This window comes from Pseudorasbora parva, chromosome 11 (genome assembly GCF_024679245.1).
Source record: "Pseudorasbora parva isolate DD20220531a chromosome 11, ASM2467924v1, whole genome shotgun sequence".
NCBI lineage: Eukaryota > Metazoa > Chordata > Actinopteri > Cypriniformes > Gobionidae > Pseudorasbora > Pseudorasbora parva.
Genome location: NC_090182.1, coordinates 11,879,217 through 11,905,579, shown reverse-complemented (window position 1 = coordinate 11,905,579; position 26,363 = coordinate 11,879,217). Strand labels below are relative to the sequence as shown.

Sequence of the window (26,363 nt, the reverse complement as noted above, 5' to 3'; positions counted from 1 at the left end):
AATCATGGAGTGGAATAACAGCTGAGAGGTGCCACAAGTTGGTTGACTCCATGCCACACAGATGTCAAGCAGTTTTAAAAAACTGTGGTCATACAACTAAATATTAGTTTAGTGATTCACAGGATTGCTAAATCCCAGAAGAAAAAAAATGTTTGTACAAAATAGTTTTGAGTTTGTACAGTCAAAGGTAGACACTGCCATTTTTTTGAACACACCCCTTTCAACTAATTGCCCAATTGCACAGCCTTAAGAGCGTGCATATCATGAATGCTGGGTCTTGTTTGTTTTCTGACAATCTACTGAACCTACTGGTAACTTGTTTGCCACGTAGCAATAAAAAATATACTAAAAACCTTGATTATTCTGGTTAGTCACATTGTACTGCTATTATTTTGAACAAGACTGTATTTTAAATATCGAGATATCGCCCACCCCTAAAGGATACCACTTCCATATTTTCCCTATTCAAAGATGAATCTTGTTACCCACCATACATTTATTTTAAAATCTCTTATATGTCTCTCCATGGAATATTTAAATCTCACTCCTCGAAGAGAGGTGGTCCTTCTGTGTCCAAAAACATCTTGAAAACAAGGTTTTCACACTCACAGCTGTCATTTTAAGACAGTTAGCACCTCTGTTTGTTTGCCCGAGTTAGCAACAGTAACTAAGGGGGAGGGGAGGGGGCTTACTTGTAGGTCGGCAAGAACAATTAAAGCTCTAATCTTGATTTATTCAAGTATTTTTAAAAAACCTGTCTTGCTTCGACGATATTTTGAGGAACTTTGAGAACAACCTTGGAGTCTACAGATGTCCATTGTATGGACCAAAAAAAAATTTTTTTGAGAAATGACAATTTACATTTTTGGGTGGAGTATTAATGTAATGCCAAACCAAAATGCAAAAAATCAACTGAAACTGATTTGCAGGTCAGATCTAATGATTTAGCTACACGAAGGGTTACATTAAAAAATAAAAAATATTTTTGGGGGAAAAAAAAATCTTTGTTTGATTTTAAAACTACAACCAAAAATAGAAATATATATATCTGCTGATGGCAGGTTTTCCATAGCTTTCATGAGGCATGTTCCATTTTCCCAATTTTGCCTATTAGTACAAGCATCACAGCAGACAAACAAGCAAACAAACGAACAAAAAAAGTGATGTGAAACCTAAAAAGAACTAGAAGGGAACAAAAATCTGTCCATTCTTTCACACACACAAAAAGTATTTTTCAGGGAATACTAGATGCATCATTAAAAATACAGCATAACAAAAAAATAAAGCCTGTCAGATCAATAGCTGTGAAAGTGGCGGTGAACTCGGTACGAACTCTAGCTCAGAAGCGGCGCTGAATTTATGCAACTAGGTCGCCTGTGCACGAACGACAGCTTCAGTCAGGCAGCCTGCCACCGAGCGAGGGCCCGCTCGCTCCTCGCTGCTTCATTAGGGAGCTCGGCGCAGCCGTTTCAAACAGAATCCATCATGTGAAGTAGATTGAAATCCAAGCAATTAAAGGGAAACCCCTCTGCTCTTCAAAGGCACCGGGAACGAGCAGGAACAGATCTCTCTATTGCCCCCCTGCCATTTCACAGCCCAGAGATGACCGCAACGTCTTTGTTGAGTTGCTCGCTCATAATCGTCACCGTAGAATCAATGTATTCTGGCCTCAAACGTACGGAGCCCTACTTTCATGGTCTGATTGTAAAGCACTTCGGTCCAAACCCTCTGCGTGGCACCGTGGCGTGAAGTTAAGCACTTGGCTGGCATTAATATGTGCCGTGTCTCTCCGAGGGCCTCGTAGCGATCCGCGCCAAGGCTAATCATGGTTTAGCAATGAGCGCAGTGCCGAAAGTTTTATCGTAGAGGTCTTAATGAGGACACCATACATTTGGCGAGGTCAATTTGAGCAGTCTCCAAAACTCATAAACTCTTTAATCTTAAACTAGAGTCCTGGCTTTTTCTTGAGTCATTCATTGAAGATTCAGGATCGTCTGAGATATGGTCATCGATACGTCGTGATGCCTCCACCGCTTTCATTCAACTCTGTTTCCACAGCGGTGCAGCACATGGGCATTGGCCTGCAGCCCGGAGAGGAAACTTCATCATGATTTGAGCAATATAATATTTGAGTAATTTATTCCTGGGGTCCAGGGCCAGACTCGCATCCAGGGTTGATTTAAGAGTCCCTGCTTTGTTGTAACTCTCGGCAGACATTCTGGAAGAGGGCAATTTCAGCTCAGCTGTGTGTAGTTTGGAAACACACCATCATGGCAGAATAGAATAAAATGAAAGAAAATAAAGCTTTTTTTAGGCTCCGATTTAAAACAACACAGATCAGTTTCATAAAAATACAGCTTAGACATGTGCAAACGCTTAAAACGTGAGAAATTGTTTTATATCACCTAAAATGGACTTCACTAAGTAATGGCAAAGTCATACATATCTTCATGACGTGTTAGACTTGACAGAATATTTCAGGGATTAAAGGAATAGATCACCCAAAAATGAACATTTTTTTTTTTTTACATTTATTACATTTCTTTCTTCAAAGAAACACAAGAACAGATGTTATGCAGAATTTAGAAGGCACTGAATTTTTTTTTTTTTTTTTTTTTTGTCTCTATGATCACCAAGGCTGCATTTATTTGATCAAAAATACAGTAAAACAGTAACATTGTGAAACAGTATTACACATTTTAAATGATTGATTTTGTCATTTTAAATGTGAATTATTCCTGTGATCAAAGCTACATTTTCAGCATTACACTCAAAAAACCTTGAGTTGCACTCAAATCATCCTTGTTCACATTACTTAAAAAACTCATGTAACTACATGAACTTAAATTTACTGAGTTGTTTCTACTAAAAATGAGTATTGACAGCTTTACTTAAGTGTTTGAACAGTCAACTTAACATTGCTGAGTGAAACGAACAAACTGGACAGTGGATTTGCAGTTCCCAGCATGCTTTGCAAGGGACTGCATTAGGAGAGTAAATTTAGGGATTAAAGTGTTATTTTATGTGTTTTTCAGTAGAGGGAAATATGTTGTTAGTTTATGTTAGTGTTTATTTAGTTATGTTGGACATTTAGAGGAGTTTCTGTAATTGTGTGGTTACCATTATGCCACCATTAATGGTATACCATTAAGAGTGGTGCCTGTGTTTAGGGTGGGCACTCATATAGACAATTATTGGATGGAATTCCAAGACCTCAATGACATTTAGTTTGTCTAACGAGTTATTTTTACATTTTGTTTCTAAAAATATCCTTGTAATTTAATAGTTGCTCACGTTCACTTGTAGCGCAAATAGTGTATTTAATAAAGTAAATTAAATCGATAAATGTGTTTATCTAACAAACTTTTATAAATTTAACATAACATTATTAAGTAAACTGCACATATAAATTTTACATAACAGTGACAAATATATATACTGGATTTACCACCATATTCTTTTCACCATCTCTGCATGAGCAACACATCAGTGTAAAGTATGTCCGAGTGTATGTGCACTTAAGTCAGAGTGGTAATAATGTGAAAGGCGTTACATGGATTGCATTTAAAATCACTGTATGCCACATTGAGATTATGGTTATGATCTTAAAATTGCATTAATTTGATCGAAGTATTGTATTTACGATGCACATTTTAAAGCACAATATTGACCATCCCATTATAAATCACATTGTAAACATATTCAATGTGTGCGTTTACATGTACGTTCTTAAGCTGATTAGGCCCAATAAGCCGACAATGAACATGGTCATGTAAACACAGTAGCCCGTTTTCTTTTATCTGAGTATGGTCATAAACGGCGTAAACATAAACCGGTCAGAACAGGTAGTTTTTTGCCTCTTACCTCGATTTTGCGCTGCATGTAAACGCATTAACCTGCTTTCTGTCGGCTTATTGAAGTGTGCATGTGTGATAGGTGACAAATAAACGCAAACTTAGAGCAGATTTAAACGCATCCAGACAGAGCGAGCATTTTGCATGAAATAAGGACATATATCACAAACGCAGACTCTTAAGACCCAGAAAACTGTAAAGATGTGTTCTCATCTCATGCTGCAGAAGTAGAAGAGGTTCAGTGAAACCGCTGCATCTGTAACTGTATGAGGGATAATATGAGCCGTAAATCTCCCAATGACACGGTGCACGCTTGATTTAACATCAAAACTGACGCAACATTTGAAAAACTAAGAGTGAGATATGGAAATTTATATTTTTGACGTCACTACAAGAAAATAACCCGGTTTATTAATAAAGTCATGTAAACACGGTTTACTTGCATTGTCAGTTTACTGGTTTGCATGTAAACGGGGAAAACTGATTATTTCAATAAGCTGTTTTTTTTTTTTTTTGGAGTTATCAGCTTACTGGTGTGCATGTAAACGCACCCAATGTGTTTACTGTCACTTTTGATTTACAATTTAATGCATCATTGCTGAATAGTAAAAAAATCTTACTGACCCCATTTTTTTTTTTTTGCTTTTTTGCTTGTATACACAATAGCGATGTAACAATGCACAGTATATCGAGATATTGCAATATAAAAATGCAACGAAATGTATCATTAATGTAAACAATATGATTCGCGATATAGAGTTAGTTTTAGCAAAGGCTGAGATTACTGTATTTATAAGGTATAATTCACTCAAAAATGTAGTCACTCTGATCGTTTTTAAACCTATAAGATTTGTATTTAACTTCAAAACAAATGAAGATATTAAAAAAAACTGATAAATATTTATGCATCTCCATTTAAAGTCTATTCTTTCAAAAAATATCCATCGTAAAAAAATGAATCAATCAAGTGTCTAATCCAAATCAAAGTCTTTATTTGTTATATGATATGATATATATAGGATTTATATGATGAACAGATTTGCATACCGAAGTAAACAGACGTTCAAATGATTCCATGACATGCAAAAACAACATGAGAGTGAGTAAATGCAGAATTAACCATTTACAGTTTAGGAATTCATTTTGTATTGATTGCATTGATCATCTGAAGTGCACGTGCTGCCGGAATGACACTCCTCAAAGTGAAAGCCTAAACATTTAAAATCATATATTTAGTTTTAGTAGTATGATTATTCAAAGTGTTTTAGATAGTTTATCTTTGTATATGTATGGTGCATTAATGGCAGGATAGGCAGAATACAGCGAACACAGGAGAGTCTGTATGTGCGTGGCATGAGTACTGCATGAGAAATGTTTGAGTTTCAGTGACATTACTACATTAAACTAGCCTAGAAATCTAGAAGCACACAAGTGGCACTGGCAGGCAATCTAATTTGCAGCCAGGGTCGTCTAGCAACTCTCTGTTGCCTTGCGAGCTGGAAAAACCAAACTCTGGTCAGGTAAATCACATTGTGTATAGAGTATTGTGTATATAAACTAGCTTCACCTTCTTCGTTGCTCTGGTTGGTTGTAGCGCTATCCTATTGCGTGCAGAGGGAATCTGAAAGACAACCGTTCATCCCGCCCCTCGGATTAAGCCTATCCAACGGTGTGTTCCCAGACCCAACTTCATCTTGACATTAAACTACTATATATAATCTTGCATATAATATATAGCAATGCAGTGGGGGAATATGTGTGTGTCCTGATAATAATATAATAACAATAAAATTTTAATAATACAAAAAACAAATCTCTTTATTTTGGCTACAAAATATTGCGTTAAATATAATAAAATATTGCGAGTGTTTAGTATCATAATAGTATAAAATCATGACCAGAGAATAGTTACACCCTTAATAAACAATGTACATACATACATATTACATCTCTTTACTGTCACTTTTGATGAATTTAATGCATAAAAAAAGACAACCTCTAACTACATTTTCATACACAAAAATATAAAATCGGTACATTACAACTGGAATACAACTCACAAGTTGCATGTAGTACTTTTATGATACTTTGCTATTTTCACGCTTTTTAGCCTTTTTGAAGCTTGGAAGTATAGATCCATGCTCATTTTATAACAAAGAGCGGATCTGACATGCTGCCTTCTGTTGGGTTTCACAGAAGAAACGATATAATTTAGGATTAGAACAACAAGGTAAAAACAGACAAAATGGACATTATTTTGAGTGAGCTGCTCTAATGCATTGTTTCTTATCCAGGAGATGGATGATAAAGACAGATTTGCCAACACCCCGCAGCAAACTGGCAACCTGAACATTTAAAAATAGCTGTAATCAATGCTTTAATCAACTAGAATAACAAGTCATCACACACACACACACACACACACACACACACACACACACACACACACACACACACACACAGTGTGTGTGACTAGGGTGTGTTCCAACAAGCTGAAAAGCTTTTCATCTACATTATTTTATTTAATGAAGGTACAAATCCCAACTACAGATTGTGTCATTGTTGTGATAGTCATTAGTGTATAATCATCATTATCAAAAGACAGGCTTCTCTTTATTCAGGCACAAAAGTGCTGGAATAATGAAAACCTGATGATTTTGTTCTCACTCACTGGAGAAGTGATTTAAGTACGCACAACGTTCGAGCTCCATCGAACTGGCTGAATTATGTTAGTCTATGAATTTTATGAGGCATGGCGGATATTTTCTGGGAAACTGCTAAATACTCCATCCAGACGTTTGAATGGCCAAGACAAGGACTAGAAACAAGTAGCGTTTGAAATGTTTGAAATATGCCATTTCAAAGCGTGAAATGTTATAAAATGATTCAGCCTTGAGCGGAAAAAAGATGACTAATGATTTTCCCCTTGCAGATGACAGCCAAATCTAGAGACAAGCAAGCAACCACTTAGAAACACCCTAGCAACCACCTTAACGAACATTGACTTTTCTGACTTCTCCATTTTGTTTAGAATTTTCTTTTTTTTTAACCTCCATTTACAACATTAAATACTATGCTGAGCCTCTTTTCTGGCCAAGAAATCATCCAAGCCTCCAAATTTGGAGACCACCCTGAACTTCTATGAAAGAAAGAGACACAAGTGAGTGAAAGCCAGTGTGTGAGTGAATGTCATCTGGTCTGCCTGAGCAGCCCATTCATAACTCCAGGTCACAAGGCAAAAGAAAACAAAGAAATCTGAGCCAAGAATTTAAAGCTTTGTTTTTCTTCTGTGAGAGAAGACTTGGGATTGAGTTCCGGGATCATTTGGCCAGTGTCCCCTGTTCCACAGTTACCATAGAGCTCACAGGATGTCTTCCAGATGACATGAGAACTGAATGGAACCCATTGGAGTGACGCTGCAATGAAGGGCATGTGTGTTGAAGGACTCGGTGACAGAAAATATTCACAAACTATTAGCAATGATTTTGCTGGCAAAATAAAATTACGCAGCATCATGAATCACAATATATTCAAAAAAATAACAATGATTAAAGGCTTGGATTAGCTGTACAAAACTTTCTGGCCTCAAAATGGTGTTAAGAGTTGTTAAGTTTGAATAATTTATGTGAATAAGTTCAAATGATTGACCATTAAAGGGATAGTTCACCCAGCAGCCATATCACCCTGTAGCCCAAGACTGGTTTCCCACTGAAGCTAAGCAGGGCTGAGCCTGGTCAGTACCTGGATGAGAGACCAACTGGGAAAACTATGTAGTAGTCCTGTGGTCTGTGTGGGTCCTAACACCTCAGTATAGCGATGGGGACACTGTACTGTCAAATGAGCACCGTCTTTCGGATGAGACTTTGAAACGAGGTCCCGACTCTCTGTGAACGTTAAAAATCCCAGAAAGTCCTTCGATAAAGAGTAGGGGTGTAACCCCGGCATCCTGGCCAAATTTGCCAATTGGCCCCTGTCCATCATGGCCTCCTAATAATCCCCCTCTCCTGATTGGCTTAATCACTTGGTCTCCTCTCCACCAATCAGCTGGTGTGTGGTGAGCGTTCTGGCGCAATATGGCTGCCGTCGCATCATCCAGGTGGATGCTGCACATTGGTGGTGGTTGAGGAGATTCCCCCTTCTATGTAAAGCGCTTTGAGTGCCTAGAAAAGCACTATATAAATGCAATGAATTATTTATTATTATTAGAAATGAAAATGTGATATTTATCTGCTTGATCATCCAAGAGATAGGTGACTGTTTTTTTCAGTACAACCTGTCAGTCGCATAATGCATGTGAATGGTAACAAAATCTATGAAAGTAAAAAAAAAAAAAAAAAAACATGCACAGACAAATCCAATTTAAACCCTTCGGCTCGTGACAACACATTGATTTTTAAGCCATGAAACGATTGGTTTGTGCAAGAAACTGAACAGTATTTATATCATTTTTTGTACCTCTATAGTATGTCCAACAAACTTAAACGCAAGTTTATCAGTGACAGTTCTGGATCTGCATCAAAACTTCAGTTATAGTCAACAAATATTTTATTTACATAGCGTTTCCACTGTTCGTTATTAAGAAAGCATTCATTGGTGTGCAGAAATCGAGTTGCGATGACAAGCTTGAGATCACTGCATCCATAACAGACATCAGTGGTTGGTTACAATGCTCAAAACTGCACCCATTCATGCCACAATCATAATATAATGCTAATCAACACTTTTCACAATTAGGTAACCTTGAGAGCTGTAATAGTAAATACCAGGTAAAAGTTTGAGAGAGTTCCACATATAATACTTAGCCATTTCAGATGCAAAGATTTCAGATGCAAAAAACCCCAAAAAACTTTATTGACCCCAAACTCTTGAAAGGTATGTGTATTTTTAAAGGTTTTGGTAATAAACAGCAATATTTATTTTAACAAAAAATTGTATAGACATTATACTGCTGAACACACGTCAAAATAATTAAATATTCTGTGTAAATTTACACAAGAAAAAAAGTGTGGAAAAAAGCTCAAGTATTTTATATTGTAAATATCTAACTGCCAACAACTACTTCATTAAAATTAAAGCAAAAATAAACAAGTGACCATTTTAGCCATTGAGAACGTACAGGCAACATATCAATACTTAATATATCATTATACAATAATATTAACATTTTCAAAAGGTTGGTTAAATATATTTAGCTATATTGGCCAACCCTAATGTGTTGTAGCCATGTCATTGAAAGCAATTTCAACAACACATCTGACATGAAAAAGTGGACAAGAAAGAGGATCTTCTATACCACAATTACAAAAGGGTCACTTTGGGTTATTATTTCAAATAAGAGAGCTTACTCAAGGGTAGAGAAGATTACACAATGAATCATTTCCGGTAAAAGACATTTTAAGCTTCCCACAACTGTTTTTTAGAGCATATAACATTAAGCATCTAAAGAATATTGAAACACATGAAAAAAAAAATTAACAAATGAAAATAAAATACGGGCTGATCTTAGATACATTCACGTGGGTCCAGCTGTGCTATTCAAGTGTTGAAAAGCAGAATAAATCCAAACCAGAGCCTCACTGTCACACATCCATCAAGGCAGATGGAGAGTAAAGAACAAACCATCAACATGTAGTCCTTTATAATGCATGTTATACATGGTCTGACATCACATGATAACTTCATAAATACAGCATCATGTTCCCCGTATGCCTGCATGTTTGAAGTTTGCATTTGCTTTTAACTTTTCTTTAATTCTTTGAGTGGAACTACATTTATTTGTCAAGACCGGAGAGGATGTGGAAAGATACGTATATGCTTGACAAACTGTCTTTATGAAATGTCTTAAGTGCCATTTTCAAATCAAAATCATTTGAAACCTATTGTTCCTTAGTGTTTGTGAGATTTTTTGACATCATGCTGCCTATCCAGATAATTTCCTGATATCCGTTACAAATAACCAAACTAGTCATACAATATGAATGCACTGAATGTCAAACGTCACAGGACAACAATCAATCCCACAGCTGATTCCTCTGTCGTCATGACTGCTGGAATTGGGTCACACTGGACTGTTATTGATTATCTATAGACCAGACATAAGCACACATCATATAATTTTGTGCTTGAACTCCCGCTTTTGTGGTACCTCTGTATATTTCTACGGCATCACTTTCGAAAAGTAATTATCTGGTAAAGTGGATTTTCTTATAGTATAGTTGACTAGCGTTTTCATGAGCGTTGTAATGTTTGAAGCGGATGTTTTCATAAATGTCAGTGGACAGAGAAGATTTAAAAACTAGCAGTTCATTCATTCATTCGTAAGAGCTTACCTTCATGCTGTGGAAATACAAACAGAACACAGCGATGAAAAGGGGGGGCTACATGGCATACTATTAATCAAACGAGAGACAGACTCAATGAATATGGAAAGCAATTATGCATACACAAGCATTGCTACTGAGGATCAAGCATAGAAGAGTTGAAGGTTTGTTTGAGAAGAGAGTATGCAACGGCAAAAATGCGACAGCTATCTGCTACTAGGGTTGGGAACTTGGGTACCGAAACCCTGTGCTTACAAAGCACCGCCGGTACCTATATAACCGATATGTACCGGACCGAATCAGACGCAGATTTCGGTTCCTCATTTCAGTGCCATCAAACGTGCTTTCACGCTTTGGCCGGCGCTGAGCCAGAGACACACTCGCTCAGCACTCACATATCACAACTATCCAGTGTTTTCAACCACATCATGTTTATTTTAGGTTTCAGACATTTAAATGCACAGAAGTAGCAGCAAAACACGCTGATGTCTGTGGAAGTGCCAATAACTCCTTTCTGACAGTTATAATCTGACTGTGTTTTATTCATATCGGACACTTATAGTTTACTCTATTCTTCTCAGAGTTCACCGCTCACCTACGTTCATGTATTTCGTGAGACGAGGATGAATGTACGTTATGTATATCTGACAGATCTGATTCTCCGAGGCGCAAACTAACATGGCGGCGCCCATCGTGCATTACAGATCAACTAACATGATCATTATGACAAAACACATTCACTTACACATATTTGAAAATTAGAATATCAGATAGCTCATAACATACAACAAGTTTGTGAATATTTTGAATATAAAAGAAAAAAACGTGTGTCATGTGAGAAGCATGACACGTTGCCATGGAAACAATGCATTCTAAGCCATAGAATATGATCATTTGTAGCAAACCATGACTACAGACTACTTTACTGTTATTAGTGCTGTAATATCGCTAGTATTAGTGCTGTTATTTAGTGGTAAATTAGGCATATTGTAGTTGGGTTAGATGGCTTAGCTTTTACTGTCAATTGTATTTTGTATCTATTTATATATTTAAGTATACTTTAAACTTTTCTTTAAATTTAACAATTTATTAATATATATATATATATATATATATATATATATATATATATATATATATATATATATATATATATATATACATATTTTTAAGTAATCAATAAAAAGCCATTATTTAAAAACAATCGTGTTGTGGCTCTTTTTTTAAAGTACCAGTTTGGCACCGGAATCGTAAAAAACCTAAACAATACCCAACCCTATCTGCTACTTATGTACCTTGAAGTACTTTGGAACAAACATTAAAGGGATAGCGAACCCAAAAATGAAAATTCTGTCATCATTTACACCCTTGAGTTGTTCCAAACCTGTATGAATTTCTTTCTTCTGCTGAAAACAAAACCAAAAGTTGATGGACTTTCATAGTATTTTCTCCCATACATTCTTCAAAATATCTTTTGTGTTCAAGCAGAAGAAAGAAATTCAGATTTGGACAAATTGAGAGTGTATAAATGTTGACTATTTTAATTTTTTGGGTGAACCATCCCTTTATTATGATATATAGCACCATGGTAATAACACTGCAATGTGTCTTAGTAATTAGAAACAAAAAGGCAACCATTAATGAAATTAGAAAAAAAAATCCTAGTTTAAAAGCCTTAGTTTAAGTATAAAACAGAAAAAAAAAAAAAAAAAAAGAGAAACAAGAAAAAGTTTATTGGTAATGGTGTTATTCTTGGAGCTTGAGATTAAGCTTTGAAAACTATGAAAAGAATCAACCAGCCTAAACTGGACAGTCAAATGGTAAAACTAATATTTTTACTCCAAATATGTGTTTTTTTTATTATGCACAGTCAAGTTTGGCATTCAAGCTTTGCGGCAGCAATCCTTTTAGTCCAACCAGAGATGTTCTTATTATTAACCACCGCTGATAATGAATCTGACTCTGCCCTCTAGTGGAGTGAAGCAGACACACACCACAGGAGGACACCAGCAGGGTCATTTCAACTCTGACACTTCAAAGATTAATATATTGTGCTGCAATTTATGCAAGTATTCCTAGAAATATGCTCATGATATTTACATTACATCAGGAGGCCAGCCTGAACGGATCATTTAACCATCTGAAAATGTATAATATCATCAAACAATTCTATTAACAAGACAGAATGTTTTAGAGTGAGAAAAACCAATAGCATAAAATGTCAAACCCATCACTACGTGCAAGAAGAAAAATCCTTATATTTGCTAAGTTGAGGAAAACCGGTTATAAATCATAAAGTGATGTTTTTTCAAAATGTAAAAAGGCAGGTTAGTTTAAGGGGATAGAGTATGCAGTTTGTACTGTACAAAAATAATTATGTCTATGGAAAGTCCCTATAAACAATGGAAACACAACGTGTGTGTGTGTGTGTGTGTGTGTGTGTGTGTGTGTGTGTGTGTGTGTGTGTGTGTGTGTGTGTGTGTGTGTTACATTTTGAAGGGCAACATCTGCTCAAACCAAAGTAGAGGAATTATTTAATTCATCCCTAGGTTACAATCATAAAAAACAGTAACACTTAAATCCTTTATGTATAAGGCATTATAAAATGTATTCATAATGTGCATATCTTTTCATAAATAACTGTAACCAGTTATATTACATTATAATACTTTACTGATCTAATATTAAACACCTTTAAAAAGTATAATACATTAAAACATTTATTATACATAACATTATTTATGATAAAATATGTCATAACTTTATAATGCATTACAAATTAGGTGTTACTAAGAAAACAATATGATTTCCAGCTCTAAAAAATTTGTTCGGCATTTTGCATACGTGAGTTTTTGTTGTAGATGTCTAAAAAAAAAAAACTAAAAAAAAAATTGTGTACTGTGCTAATTAATTGAGATTTCTTACAGCTCTTACAGGTTGTTGGCCTTGTCTGTTTCGTTGCTTCTATTACTCTCCCCTTTTTTGTAAGTCGCTTTGGATAAAAGCGTCTGCTAAATGATTAAATGTAAAAAAAGTTTAAAATGTAAACTTTTAAAAATCTAATAAGACATAGTATACAGGGATATGAAAATGTACTGCACCATCAACGCAAGTCAACATGAAACCCTATTTATGTTCTATATTGACTAGCATTAAATTGCCTTAAATAAATGGCAATAATATTATTTCTTTGTAATAATAAAAGTAGGATCAAGAATGAGTTTTGATTTCATGCTGACTTCACCACTCACTAGCATTAAATTACCTGAAAACTTAAAGCACTAGCTCATATCTGCATGGTCGGAAGATGTTCGACATAATCTAAATCTATATGCTCACAATCACAATCCAACAGCAAGAAAGAATAATTTCAGCCATACATGAAGCCTCTTAGGTAAATCTCCAGGCATTACCATGTATGCAATCACAGGATGTGTTAGATTGCCATGAGTAAGGCGGATTTAGATTAGTGTGCAAAGCACTTGATGAATCTTATCAGTACTGCACCAGCAGGTGGAGCCGTGCACAATACGTCTCAATGCGTCGCTGGACTAGCCTGCTTTTGATCCATCTCAAGTGGATGAGATGAGAATGACCTCACCCACAGACACCACCCTGGTATTTATCAGCTTGTGATGGCCTTTTGTCCATGTGACAAGTCACATCAAACTGAGTCACAACCAATGCGGCCTCTCTAGCAAGTCGAGTTACCATGCACTTCTCATATGTGGCTCATTAAAGCTGATGTAGTAACGCTCAAAAGTTTGGAAACATTAGCATTTTTTATATTTTTGAAAGTCCATTATGCTCATGAAGCCTGCGTTTATTTGATAAAATAAAAATAAAAAACAGCAATGTTTTCTATTTGAATATACTTTAAAATATAATCTATTTCTGGGATGCGAAGCTGAATTTTCACCAGTGTTCAGCGTCACATGATCCTTCAGAAATTGAAAATGGTTGGAATCTGTGATACTTTGAATCTAAGATTCATTGATTAAAAAAAAGTTTAAAAAAAAAATAGAAATCTTCTCTAACAATATAAATCTTTACTATTATTTTTGTCAATTTAACATTCTTGCTGAATATAAATTATTTTCTTTCATAAAAAAGAGAAAACTTTTGAACGGTAGTGTATATTGTTACAAAAGATTTCTATTTTAAATAAATGCTGTTTTTTTTTTTACTTTTTATTCATCAAATCCTGATGTTAAAGTATATTAAATTAGAAACCTATCATTTTAAATTCTAATATTTCACAATAATACAGTTTTTTCTGTATTTTTGATTACATAAATGCAGGCTTAATGAGCATGAGACTTCTTTCAAACATTAAAAATAGTAATATTTCCAACTGTACATTATGTAGTTATGTATTAACTGTATGTATGTATGTAAAAAATACACGCACACTACTAGTAGTATTAATCCAGTTATGGATTACCAGCCTAATCCACAGTTAATTCACCTAAATCGAACCGGTCAAAACCTGTTATTAAACAGAATAATATTGAACATAACAATATTTATTTAAGCAATATGACCAACATCCATCTCTCCACGAATTTATGACTTATGCTTGTGAAAACCCAGTAATATCTAGTTCTGACAGACCAGACCCTTTGGAATGTGTCTGACTGGTGTTAGTCATCCATAAATCACCAACTAGATGTCATACCAGTATTGCTGTACTTCAACCCGCATCTAACCACATCTGAAAAGATGCCAATCAACAGCAGTTGCCATGTCAACACGAGCCAAACAGAATGGAACAACATGAAAATGAGTTACTGTCCTCAAATTTGGACCATCACGGATGCTAAAATCCCTGAGCCTAAGGGGTGAACCTCACAAAACCCGTCAAAAACATGTCTGGGTCGTATTTCACCCTTAGATTCTGTCTAAAGATAATAAAGCCTATTAAGTTTTTTTTGTGCACCGTAACATTTCACATAGTTTACATTTTAAATCAAATATTTGTATACTAATCGTCAAACATGATGTTTGTTTCTCATGATTTCTTGGTCAAAAGTCTTATATTATGCCTTCTTTACAAAACTAGAATTTCAAAACAAGATATCACGCAACTAAATGCGTGATGTAATTGCATCAGCTCCTTAACTACCCCGTGATTGGCTTAAACTCTTTGAGACCGCTTACGTTCTATCCTTGTACATGCTATAAACATTCATCATCATATTGCTTTACTCACATGCAGCATCATTATGGCAACGCCAATGCAATAGTAAAACTTTACAGAAATGCTATATCGTGTGCATGCGTCCACTGTGAAAAAAGATAATTATACTTTGAAACAGGCTGAGAAAGGGAGCTGTATAAATTTGTTCTAAAGTGCAGGTTAAAAGCAATGCATAGCAACACCACTTAAAAGAGAGCTCAGTGCTGCTCTTACACTGTGCTGAGTAGGTTTCCAGTTTCTCTTATAATTACGGAGCTCAGGATTTCAGTGCAATAAAAAGGTCTTGGATCATTGCACAGGAAAATCTCGAAACCAGGGTTAGATTTATGAGCAGTATAGTCAGTTGAGGGCATGGCCTTCTCTCCCCTCCCCGGATTCAACCTACCTGCACACACACACACACACACACACACACACACACACACACACACACACACACACGAGAGAGCTGACTGGAAACAATGCACACAGGTGAGACCACACAACCCTCATTCAGCCATGGGCAAATCAGAAATGTCTCATTCTTACACATTCCTCAAACACACACACACACACACAATGAAACACTGTGTGTAATGTTGTTAGGACATGCTTGCCTGAGTCACGGTCCAATTTGCCAAAAAGTAAGATTTGTAATTTAAAAGCTACCATTTTAAAAAGTGCATTATCTGCATAACTCTACTGCGCACCCTGATATTATCTGCTTATGATATCTTCTAACACTGGCTTCCACTTCAAGAGAATACAAAGACACCTAACAGCCGCCTGTTTAACACTCAAACTTTAATGCAAAGGAGCTGATTCTTTTCTAAAGTGTTCCGAGTTGAAACAGAATAAAACATTTTATCACAATTATCAGTATTATCATGGTGTTGTTAAAGGACAAATCTGGTGAAAAGTTGCAACCTGAACCTAGGGTTAATTAACAGATGGTTACCGAGCAGATCGTCCTCTGGGATGCGGTTTCAATCGAATGTAGAGTTTTATCTCTAAAAACAGTTTAGCGTATAACGCTAGTTTATGGGGCAAATTTTATAATTTTTTAAAGTAAAATTAAGTTGCTAGTTAATACCACTAACAAGGCTCAAAATATCCTCACACTAACACGGTAGCATAATGAGGGTCCCTACATGCAAACCGAAGCATTGAGAACTTTGTAAGTGTACAAACAGATTAATAAGAAGATACTTTATAAAGACAGTGCATTACGTGTATACAGACAGTAGCCATCTTGGAAAACAGTCTCGACAAGTCGAGCCACGAACTTAGTTTTATATTGAAAAATGGATACAAAAAATAAAACTGGAAGCGCTATGCACTTTTTCTTTGTATTAAAATAACATTAATTAACAATGACAGCCAGATTTTAAATAATAACTAAAAAAGCAGTAACAAGTTATACAATGTATATTATTTGTGAACTCTTTTTTAATAACTTATTTATAACTTATACAACTTATTTTCAGCAGTCATCAAGCTTGTACAGACATGAAGATGTATCTTATTTTTCCAAAGCTGATTGCTCACTAAACCTAGCCTGACAAGCCAGACCCACATCAAGATGTTTGGTCTGGAGACTCACCATTGACAGGGCTCAATCCGAGGGGCGGGATAAACGGTTGTCTTTCAAACTCCCTCTGCACACGAAAGGATAGCGCTACACCAACCAGAGCAACGAAGGTGAAGCAGAGCTCGTTGATAGATAAAACATTCACCGTATCCGGTCTGCAAAACTCCGAACACATCTTCCCTTTTTAAGAATCACTTTAGTGCCGTTCTTTGTTCTTTTCTCAGAGAAAAGCTTAATTCCAAGTCTTCCAGAGTCGCAGTCAAAGCTGATTCGAAAGACCGCAGTTCGCCAGTTTCTGTGTTTACTAGAAGCACGTAAACGCAGCTCGGCCGTCGTCATTATGGCCCCGCCCACCGACTCTATACACGATGTGATTGGTCCGGCAAGAGTTAGGCGAATACAGCTCAGAAGGGTATTGAAAGTTCCTAGACGACACTTGCAGGCAGATTAAATTTGCTGCCACTAGGGTGCGTCTAGATTTCTAGGCTACACTAAACCCCCAGTCATGTTTTCAGGCCGGTGAAATGGTGGCCTGTTTACTTGTTAATTACCGTACTCTACCCATTAACACCATCATTGTCTTTATTCAGGCCGATGAGAACGCGCACAAAAACAAGAGGCAGGATTTATCGGATCATATCTAATCAGTGTGATGGAGACATTGCCTCCTCTCACGTGACTTTTCCCCATTCAATTACACCAGTTATCCCACCGCATGCTTTAGGGGGTCTGGTTTAAGTCGACGTGGACAGAGGAGACACTTTTACACATTGTAATGGCACACCTTATTAAATCGAATGGTTTAGATTTTTACAATGCACACTAAGCTATTTTTCACCATCAGGTTAAAATGTACAACAGTGGTTAAAAATTATGTACGTTTTTTCAGACTTTTGTGACTAAAAAGAGATGTGTGTAAAGTATAAAATGTATTTAGGAGCACGTGTGCAAATAAAGTCACCACGGGTCCTCACATTCATGAAATTTAAGGTCATTAAAAAAGTCTTAAATTGTATAACAAATGTATTAAATAGATCTTTAAGAGATCTTACATTTCTAGATGGAAAAACGGGTACCATGATAACCACGACAATGTGATTATTAAAATTCAAAAGTCTGACTTATGTAAATATGCACGCTAAATGTTTTAAAATAGCAACGCCAGGATGTTGCACATTCAGGCTCATGGTTTCAGAAAAGCTCATAATCAATGAATAATACTGCACATTTTTGCCATGTTGAGGAATTAAGGAAAGATTATTTTTAACACATTACCTTTTTTTAATATATAGATCAATGATTTTTTATAATTAGTTTTACTCACAATTTTAACTCTATAGAATATTTTTGAGCTTGGCATTACTAGAAAAAATTATTATAATAATGCCCATGGAGTTTTTTTTTTTTTTTACTTTTCCAGAAATCACACTTTTAAAATTAGGCTACCTCATCAGGTTTTCCCAAACAATCAAGGTAAGTGTAAAACCTCAGGTAAGTGAGATCAATGTACACGATCTGGCGTATAGGTGCGAGAAACCGCTTCCACCAGACCTCACTCAACAGAAGTGATCGCGCGTTGAAGGCTGTTGGACATAGTGGTGTATTAGAGGTAAAAAATTATATAAATACTGTTCGGTTTCTCACACAAACCAATCGTTTCGTGTCTTAAAGGTCCCGTTCTTCGCGATTCCATCTTTCAAACTTTAGTTAGTGTGTAATGTTGCTGTTAGAGCATAAATAATACCTGTAAAATTATAAAGCTCAAAGTTCAATGCCAAGCGAGATATTTTATTTAACAGAAATTCCCTTTCAAAGCCTACAGCGAACGGCCGGTTTGGACTACAGCAGGAAGTGCAGGGATGTAATGACGTCACTAGAGCCGTTTGTTGACTAACCCTCCACCCACAAGAACACGCAAAAAAGGGGGCGTGGTCTTGTTGCTCTCCCACATGGAGAAAAGCGCGCATTCAGCTCTTGCTTCTCCCCGTTATGGTAAGAGGCGGGACCTTTCCAGGCAAAGTGCGCTAAGCTGCTGTCCAATCACAACACGGGAAGCGCTGGCCCAATCAGAACTCGTTACGTATTTCTGAAGGAGGGACTTCATAGAACAAGGAAATCATCAGGCCGTTTTTAGGACAGAGGAAACAGCGGTGTACAGATAAGTCAATTGTGTGAAAAATACTGTGTTTTTTTACACGCGAAACATGAACGCAGGGTTTAATATTGATTTGTATGTACATGTTTTTTTTTTTTTACTTTCTCATGCATTATACGACAAATTACAAGGGTTGGAGTTAAAAATCTTCATTTGTGTTCTACTGAAGAAACAAAGTCACCTACGGTTTATCTTGGATGCCCTGGGGCTAAGCAGATAAACATTAAATTTTCATTTTTGGGTGAACGATCCTTTTAATTCTCTCATAATATCCGTTGCACATCATTACCTCAGTTCTCAAAAAGTATGAACGCGGTTAGTTCAAAGATTCAGACTCTAAACCCCTTCTTTCCCAGAGCCTACTCTGCTCTGATTGGTCAGACAGCCCAGTCTGTTGTGACTGGTCTAGCAATTACATCCCGCATCGGAAACAAAATGCCTTTTGCCATATCTGAATTTCAGCTTTTGTCCGTATCACAGTGATACGAGCAATGGCTCTGGATTTTCCATATCGATTCCAGTGCGAGTCCTCATTTTGAAGTGTGTGCAACGTGGATTGACAGCATTGAAAACAGCATCTCTCGACACGTTGACAAAACAAACTGAACTCTCCCAGGCCTCCGCTGTCTACAAGTAATGTTTAGGTCAAATGCTGTTCTTGGCAGCCAATAAGACAATATGCTGGCATTATACAAATTTGTTACACTGTTACGTAGGTACGAAACAGAAAATGATTGCTGGCGGCTCGTTTCAACATTCAACAGTTCTGAATCAAGTCTTTCTTTTAGGAGACTTTATTTGTTGTGCACTTTGATCTTCACAAACAGCTGTATTACACGATGCATGAAAGGAAATATTCGAAAAAGCACTTTTTTTTCTGTTTCTCTTTTCTTGGATGATCAGATTTTTCACACGCAAACTCATTACCTGTCACTTTCAGAACTCTTTTTCTTGTCTTAAAAAACACTTATGTAATGATCAAAATGAACTAGATGCAAAGAATGTCTCCGTCAAGAGGGTTTTTCCTCTAAAACTCAGCTGTTCCGCAAGACATGTCAAACACAAAGAGACGGATACAGCATAGCTCTTTCTCCTGCAAAAATAGGGGCGGGAGATCAAGGACAGAGAGAGAGAGAGATGCGAGTAGAGTTGGAGAGAAGAAAGAAAACCCTGATGCCTACAGCAACAGTTCTCAAAAACCTGCTGTTTGTCAAGGTCCAAGGCTCCTTCCTCTTCCCTACACTCCAACACGCCACAATACACAGACCCGTCCCATAATCTACTGAGCTGCAGTAGCAGTAATGGCTACAGATAAAGAACACTGCTGTCCTCAGTGTGTGTCCATGGGGCTGAATATGGGACAGCAGTTTTCTGCACTAATTAGTCTGAATAATGGAGTCGAACGTCAGGGGTCTTAATGTGAGTCTTAGCTTCATACACAACTTCAAAACTCAGAATACAACGATTCAAAGAGGCTAACAAAACCAATCAAAACCTTTACTAAGATAATACTTAAGACTATAATATAATTCTCATAACATGCAATAGCACCACCCTGATGCTGATGGGGAGGCCTGTTCCTTTAAGAGCAGAACAAACACATGCATCCTCTGCCTTAATGATCACAAGAAGGTTTCGGGTTACAGGTGATCGAATTCCTCAATATCTCACAGCTGAAGACAATGGCAGTGCTAAAAACTTGAAAAGTGTTGTATTTGCAGGGAGTATTCGAAGGCAGGAAGGCATCAAGTCGCATCCAAATGTTTTCATTACACCCCGTCTACTAAGATGCCTTCTACATTTTGAGGCAGCATAATTAGTAAGGCTGTGCAATATATCGAAATATCGCAAATGTACATATCGCAATATGCATAATCGCAATGGCAGGCAACAATGATTTTAATAGGCTACTTCAACATTGTGAAAAGTATATGCTTTAGGTCGACGCATAGAGTAGAGAATAGACTGGGCACATGGCTGTTACTTATGGGACTCGCTTGACGTTAAAAAGAGTTATTAAACACAATCATTTGTGGTCTCACGCTGTCTGACACACACACACACACACACACACACACCGAAACGTGAACGATTTGTGACAAATGTTTGCTAAAAAACTGCTAGTCACTTTCAGAAATTGTAGCGATGCTTTCTTTTCCCAGAAAGAATGTGAAACAAATTCTTTTATTCTCATTTTTTAAATATTTTTTTAAATTTAAATAGATTTTACACACTAATAGCAATATCATATTACATATCGAATATCGCATTATTCAACAAGATATTGCATATCGCATTTGTCTTCAATATCGCACAGCCCTAATAATCAGTGATAATTTCTACAGAGAATTGTAGTACTTTAATATTTCTTAAATAAGGGTGCTTTAGATCACTGGACTGGATATTATGGCCTTGTAAGCCATTCTGAAATAAGAAAACTTTCTTGCAAAAACTAATTTATTGACTGACTGTATAGAAAAGCACCGTCTTTGGTTTCAGACACAGGGGGGAAAATGAAAAAAAATCATATAACAATATTGATTTGTAAAGTGCCCATCACAGAACAAGCAAATCATGTTTTCTAGGACAATTTTAAAAAAGCACAATGGACAGTATCTAATTTAGGACAGTCTCTAAAACAAAATCTTAAAAAAAAAAAAAAGTACATTTCAGAAGTGGTCAATCATAATTCTGGAGATCTACCACCAAGAAAAGTTTAGATCTTAGCTATAAATACAACTTGCAACATAGAAAAACTAGCATTTACTATTAAATTATTCACATACCATGGTATTTAGATGGTGTTCCAAGGTTCAGCGATGAATAATATGAAAATATTACACAGTTTCAATAAAATACCATGTGGTACATGTTCAAAAAGTAAGTATAATTCCATGACATTTGCATTGTGGCATACTGCCATATTGACATTCCATGATATTTGCATTGTGCCCCAATGTACTTCAAAGAACACCATAAAAATCACCATAGCATATATCCAAAAAACATGACATTATTATGGTGCATATCCGAAATCATAATATTACCACAGCACAACATGATAAGGCACTTTGATCTATCCTACCATGGTACTAAATGATAGGCTAATCATATGACAGTCCATGACATTATCATGGATCAAGTCCAAAAACGCATGATAATACCATATTATTTTTGTTAAAAGAAAATCTCCAGGAGTGTATGGCGTTGTATAAACATCCTATATGCACTATATAGAGCCTACTTACCGAGGTATTTGATGTCGAAGCCCTGCGGTGGTTTGAGGGACCTCCTCATCCAAGCCTCCCTCAACACCTCCAGGTGATCCTCCTTCCCCTGGATCAGTAACACATGCTCATCTATCCAGCCCAAGAAAAAGGTTTCTGCTATGGCATCGGCCACCATCTTATTCCAGAAATATTTCATGTTCAGTGATTTGAAGTCGGCGAATATCTCGTAGCCGGTGTGATGGTGCGGCGGCTCCTCGCTCTCCGTCACCCCGGGCGCGTCCTCCGCCACGACGCGCGACAGCACGATGGCCAGCGAGTGCGGCGCGATCTGCAGGAAAGGCTCCATTGATCCTCTCGAAGATGCTGCTTTAGACTCGACGCATTCCACGCGCGTGGAAGCGCAAATAAGGCGATTGATTGATTGATATATTGATTGACTGATTGAGCGCGCGCCCGCAACCAGACAAAGAGCGCGTTTGCGCGCTAGTTCATTTGACCTGCCTGTATAAGGTGATGCAATTGCTGTAATAAAAGAACATTATGGAGATATTTAAAGGATAAGACCATTATTGTTCCAAACAAAGGCCTGGGTGGATGCGGGATGTCATTTTAAGGGTAAAATGCGCAGGTGATCATGTTATTCTCCGCTGAAATCGCCGCATATTATCCATTCCTCACCTTGATCAGAGACATCGGCGTGAAAATAATGACATCCTCTTCCAGCAGGGATGCGGGATGGAGAAAAACATTACTTTAACGTCCATGGATGAAAAATGGTTTTGCGCAAAAGCGAAAAAGAGATTTCCTTTTTTTTTCTTCCTTGTCGAGATGCGGTGGATCCCTGCAGGCCGGTGCGTGACGATGCCTGTGTGGTTTACGGTGTAAAGCAGGTTATTACCTTGAAGCTCCCGCAGATCAGATAGTGACGCCCTCTAATGGCGGAGGGGAGGTACTGTACTATCCCTACAAATGCCAGTCAGCCTCATATCGTTTCAAACCCGCTTTAACTTTCTACATGACTTTCTATCTTTTGCGAGGCACAAAATAATCAGCGTAAAAATGCTCCACTCGACGTATTCCAAGTCTCGAAGTCATACGATAGTTCTGTGGGAAGAGCAGACCAAAATAAATTGTTATTACTGATAATTCTCCCTTGACCGTTAACGTTTGTGACTAAATCACTGTCAGGAAATTGAACTCGAGCCTCGAGAAACGAATCATCAATACTAGCACTTATACAAAGGGATAGTTGGTTCACCCAAAGATGAAAAATGTGTCATCACTCACCCTCTAGTGCAAACCCTGTATGAATTTATTTCTTCTGTTGAACAACACAAAATGGGTATTTTAAAGAGAGTTGGTAATCAAACGGTTGACGGTAGCCATACCGTCCACTGTCTGGAATTGCAAGATGTAACTGCATAGGCTACTGTTTGTATGGTGATCCCTGGCTTAGCAACAGTTTGACCTATACAATATTAGCAACACTGGTGGAACATAAGCTGAAATGCTTTCAATTTTCATTCCTTTTTTCAACTTTATTACGGCATCATTTTAACAGAGATTACATTCATCATCTCTATTTGAAGAGAGATTACATTCACTCTACCATCAAACAGAGACAAATTTGTCTCTATTGCGACAAATTTGGAGAGGAAAAAACCCAGACATCCTGACAAACTTTTCATAGCAATTATAGCATCTAGACTGGAGAGAATCAGCTTATTTTACTACCACATGATATCTATTACAGCAAGAAGAGGTAGGGATGTCAGTTTGATGTTTTTTATTATTTTTTACGCAGGCTCAGACATGTAAACATGTCTCTAGTGTGCTATTTGATTCTCCTGTTTCATAATAGCCACAGGTGATGTGTAATTTAATCCTTTAGAATGAAGACGTTGAACATGTTGCTAACCTGCAGGAGGGTTTTAAACCTGCCTGCTAACTTCCCTTTGTTTCAGTAAAAGAAGGGCCGTCGATAAAGAGGCAAAAGATGGTGATGTTTCTAGTGGCCCCCGTCCTTTGGATGCCCTGCGATTTTAACTGACCCCACCCCCCACAGCAACAACCTACACTGGGCCTTCAGATAACATTTAAAATAGGCTAAATTTCTATTAAATACCATTTATTTTATTAACTTTGGTTATTACCCTTGTTTCAGGGTGAAATATGACCCATATAGCTTGATGGTATTTTTGACATTCACCCAAACAGAAATCGAATCCCCAAAATCTCAAACGTGAGGCCCTGCGAACAGACACACTAACAGTGTATATTAATTATTTGGCAATGTTCAACAATTTCATACCAATAAAGCTTCATGAATCTGATAACAATGGTTTAAGTCAGATTTAGACAGACTCTAAGAAACCAGGGCTTTCTAGTGCTGACATTTTTCAGACAGTCATTTCCTCCTCCTGTCAAACACACACACACACACACACACACACACACACACACACACACACACACACACACACACACACACACACACACACACACACACACACACACACACACACACACACACACACACACACACACACACACACACACACACAGTGTAAGGTAATATGTTTGATGGAAGCCAAAGAGTGTTGGGTGACTGAAAAACCAGGTAGCCGTAACCTCATGTAGCCTGGTTAGTTTCCAAGTCTGTGGGCCGTAAAGGAAGATATGAGAACAAAGAGAATGGTCACCTAAGAAACAAAATCAAACTCTGATACCATTTTTTTAAAAGGAAAAAATGTCAGTTTGTCAGTTTTGCTTCTTACCTATTGTGAGGTAGCCTGCAGAGTAAATAGTAATTTTAAAATAATAGTTTATTTCAAAATTAAATTTATATTATAAGGATGATAAGAAGTAACTGCACACAAACTTTTACTGCATATTATGAGCAGAGCTCTGGATTCCTCCTCAAGATCAACTTTCCTTCACCTCCAAAGCTGAAAAGCATAGATTGGTCACTATGAAATCAAGACAATTCTTGGTTTATTTTTTTAAGGAATATTGCAGTTATGATGTCATTTTTTTTCAATAATTCATTAGTATAGTTTAGGGACTCCTTTTGCAGCCAATACAGCATCAGTTTTTCTTGGGAATGACAGATAAAAATCCTTCACAGTGACCAGAGGGATTTTGATCCATTCCTCTTTCCTCACAGTGACCAGATCATGTGATGCTGGTGAAGGAAAATGTTTTCTGACTTGAACCTCCAAAACACCCCAAAGTGGCTCAATAATACTCAGCTCTGGTGGCTGTGCACTAGGTCATGTGAGATGTTCAACTTCACTTTCATGTTCAACAAACCCCTCTGTCACCAGTCTTGCTGTACATATTGGCACATTACCATACTGATAAATGGCACCCCCCTTCAGGGTACAATGTTTGAACCATTAAGTGCACATGGTACTCCAAATTTAGTCCCTGGCAGTGACGCGCTCATCAAGCACAATAGTGAATGCCATGACATTGCAGCCCAAGCCATCACTGATCCACCCCTGGACTGTTGCTGCTCAGAGGGTTAAGCTGCACACTTTAGCTAACTCCCACAGATGTGGAAAAGACAGTGAAGGTGGGCTCATCAGAGAACAACAACATGTTTACATTGTCCAACATAACACCAAATAACTTGACATCTGGCATTAGCACAAGTGACCAAAGGTTTGGATATAGCGGCACAACCATGAATATTGACCCTGTGGAGCTCCCAACCAACAGTTTTGATGGGAAGAGGGAAGTCGAGGTGCACATTTATTTCTGCAGTGATTTGGCCAGCTGTTACAATCCAGGTTAATACTTGGACATCGTTTTTTTTACAGCTTCCTCTTTGGACTATAGTCCTGTTGGATGCATAGAAAAATTATGGACGACGCCCCTTTACTATCGTCCACTGTAGAAAAGTGAAGCCGACAATGTCCAAATATGCACTGATTTGGGACCTGCGTCTGTACAGTAGTGTGCAGGAAGTAGACCCGTGATATCAAAACCCCACCCACACCCCTGCCTCCAGGGTCCGGAAAGACTTTTAG

The 26,363-nt window shown here is 37.2% G+C and overlaps 1 protein-coding gene across 1 annotated transcript in view; it reads right to left on the bottom strand.

Moving 5' to 3' along the window:
* The window catches only part of stox2b (storkhead box 2b), a 107,231-nt gene extending 84,006 nt beyond the window's left edge, over positions 1 to 23,225 (bottom strand). The window contains exon 1 of the mRNA XM_067457078.1: positions 22,348 to 23,225. Within this exon, the coding sequence (XP_067313179.1) occupies positions 22,348 to 22,675 (328 nt within the window). The 5' untranslated portion in view covers positions 22,676 to 23,225. The remainder of the gene's footprint in view (positions 1 to 22,347) is intronic.
* Between the last annotated feature and the right edge of the window lie 3,138 nt (positions 23,226 to 26,363).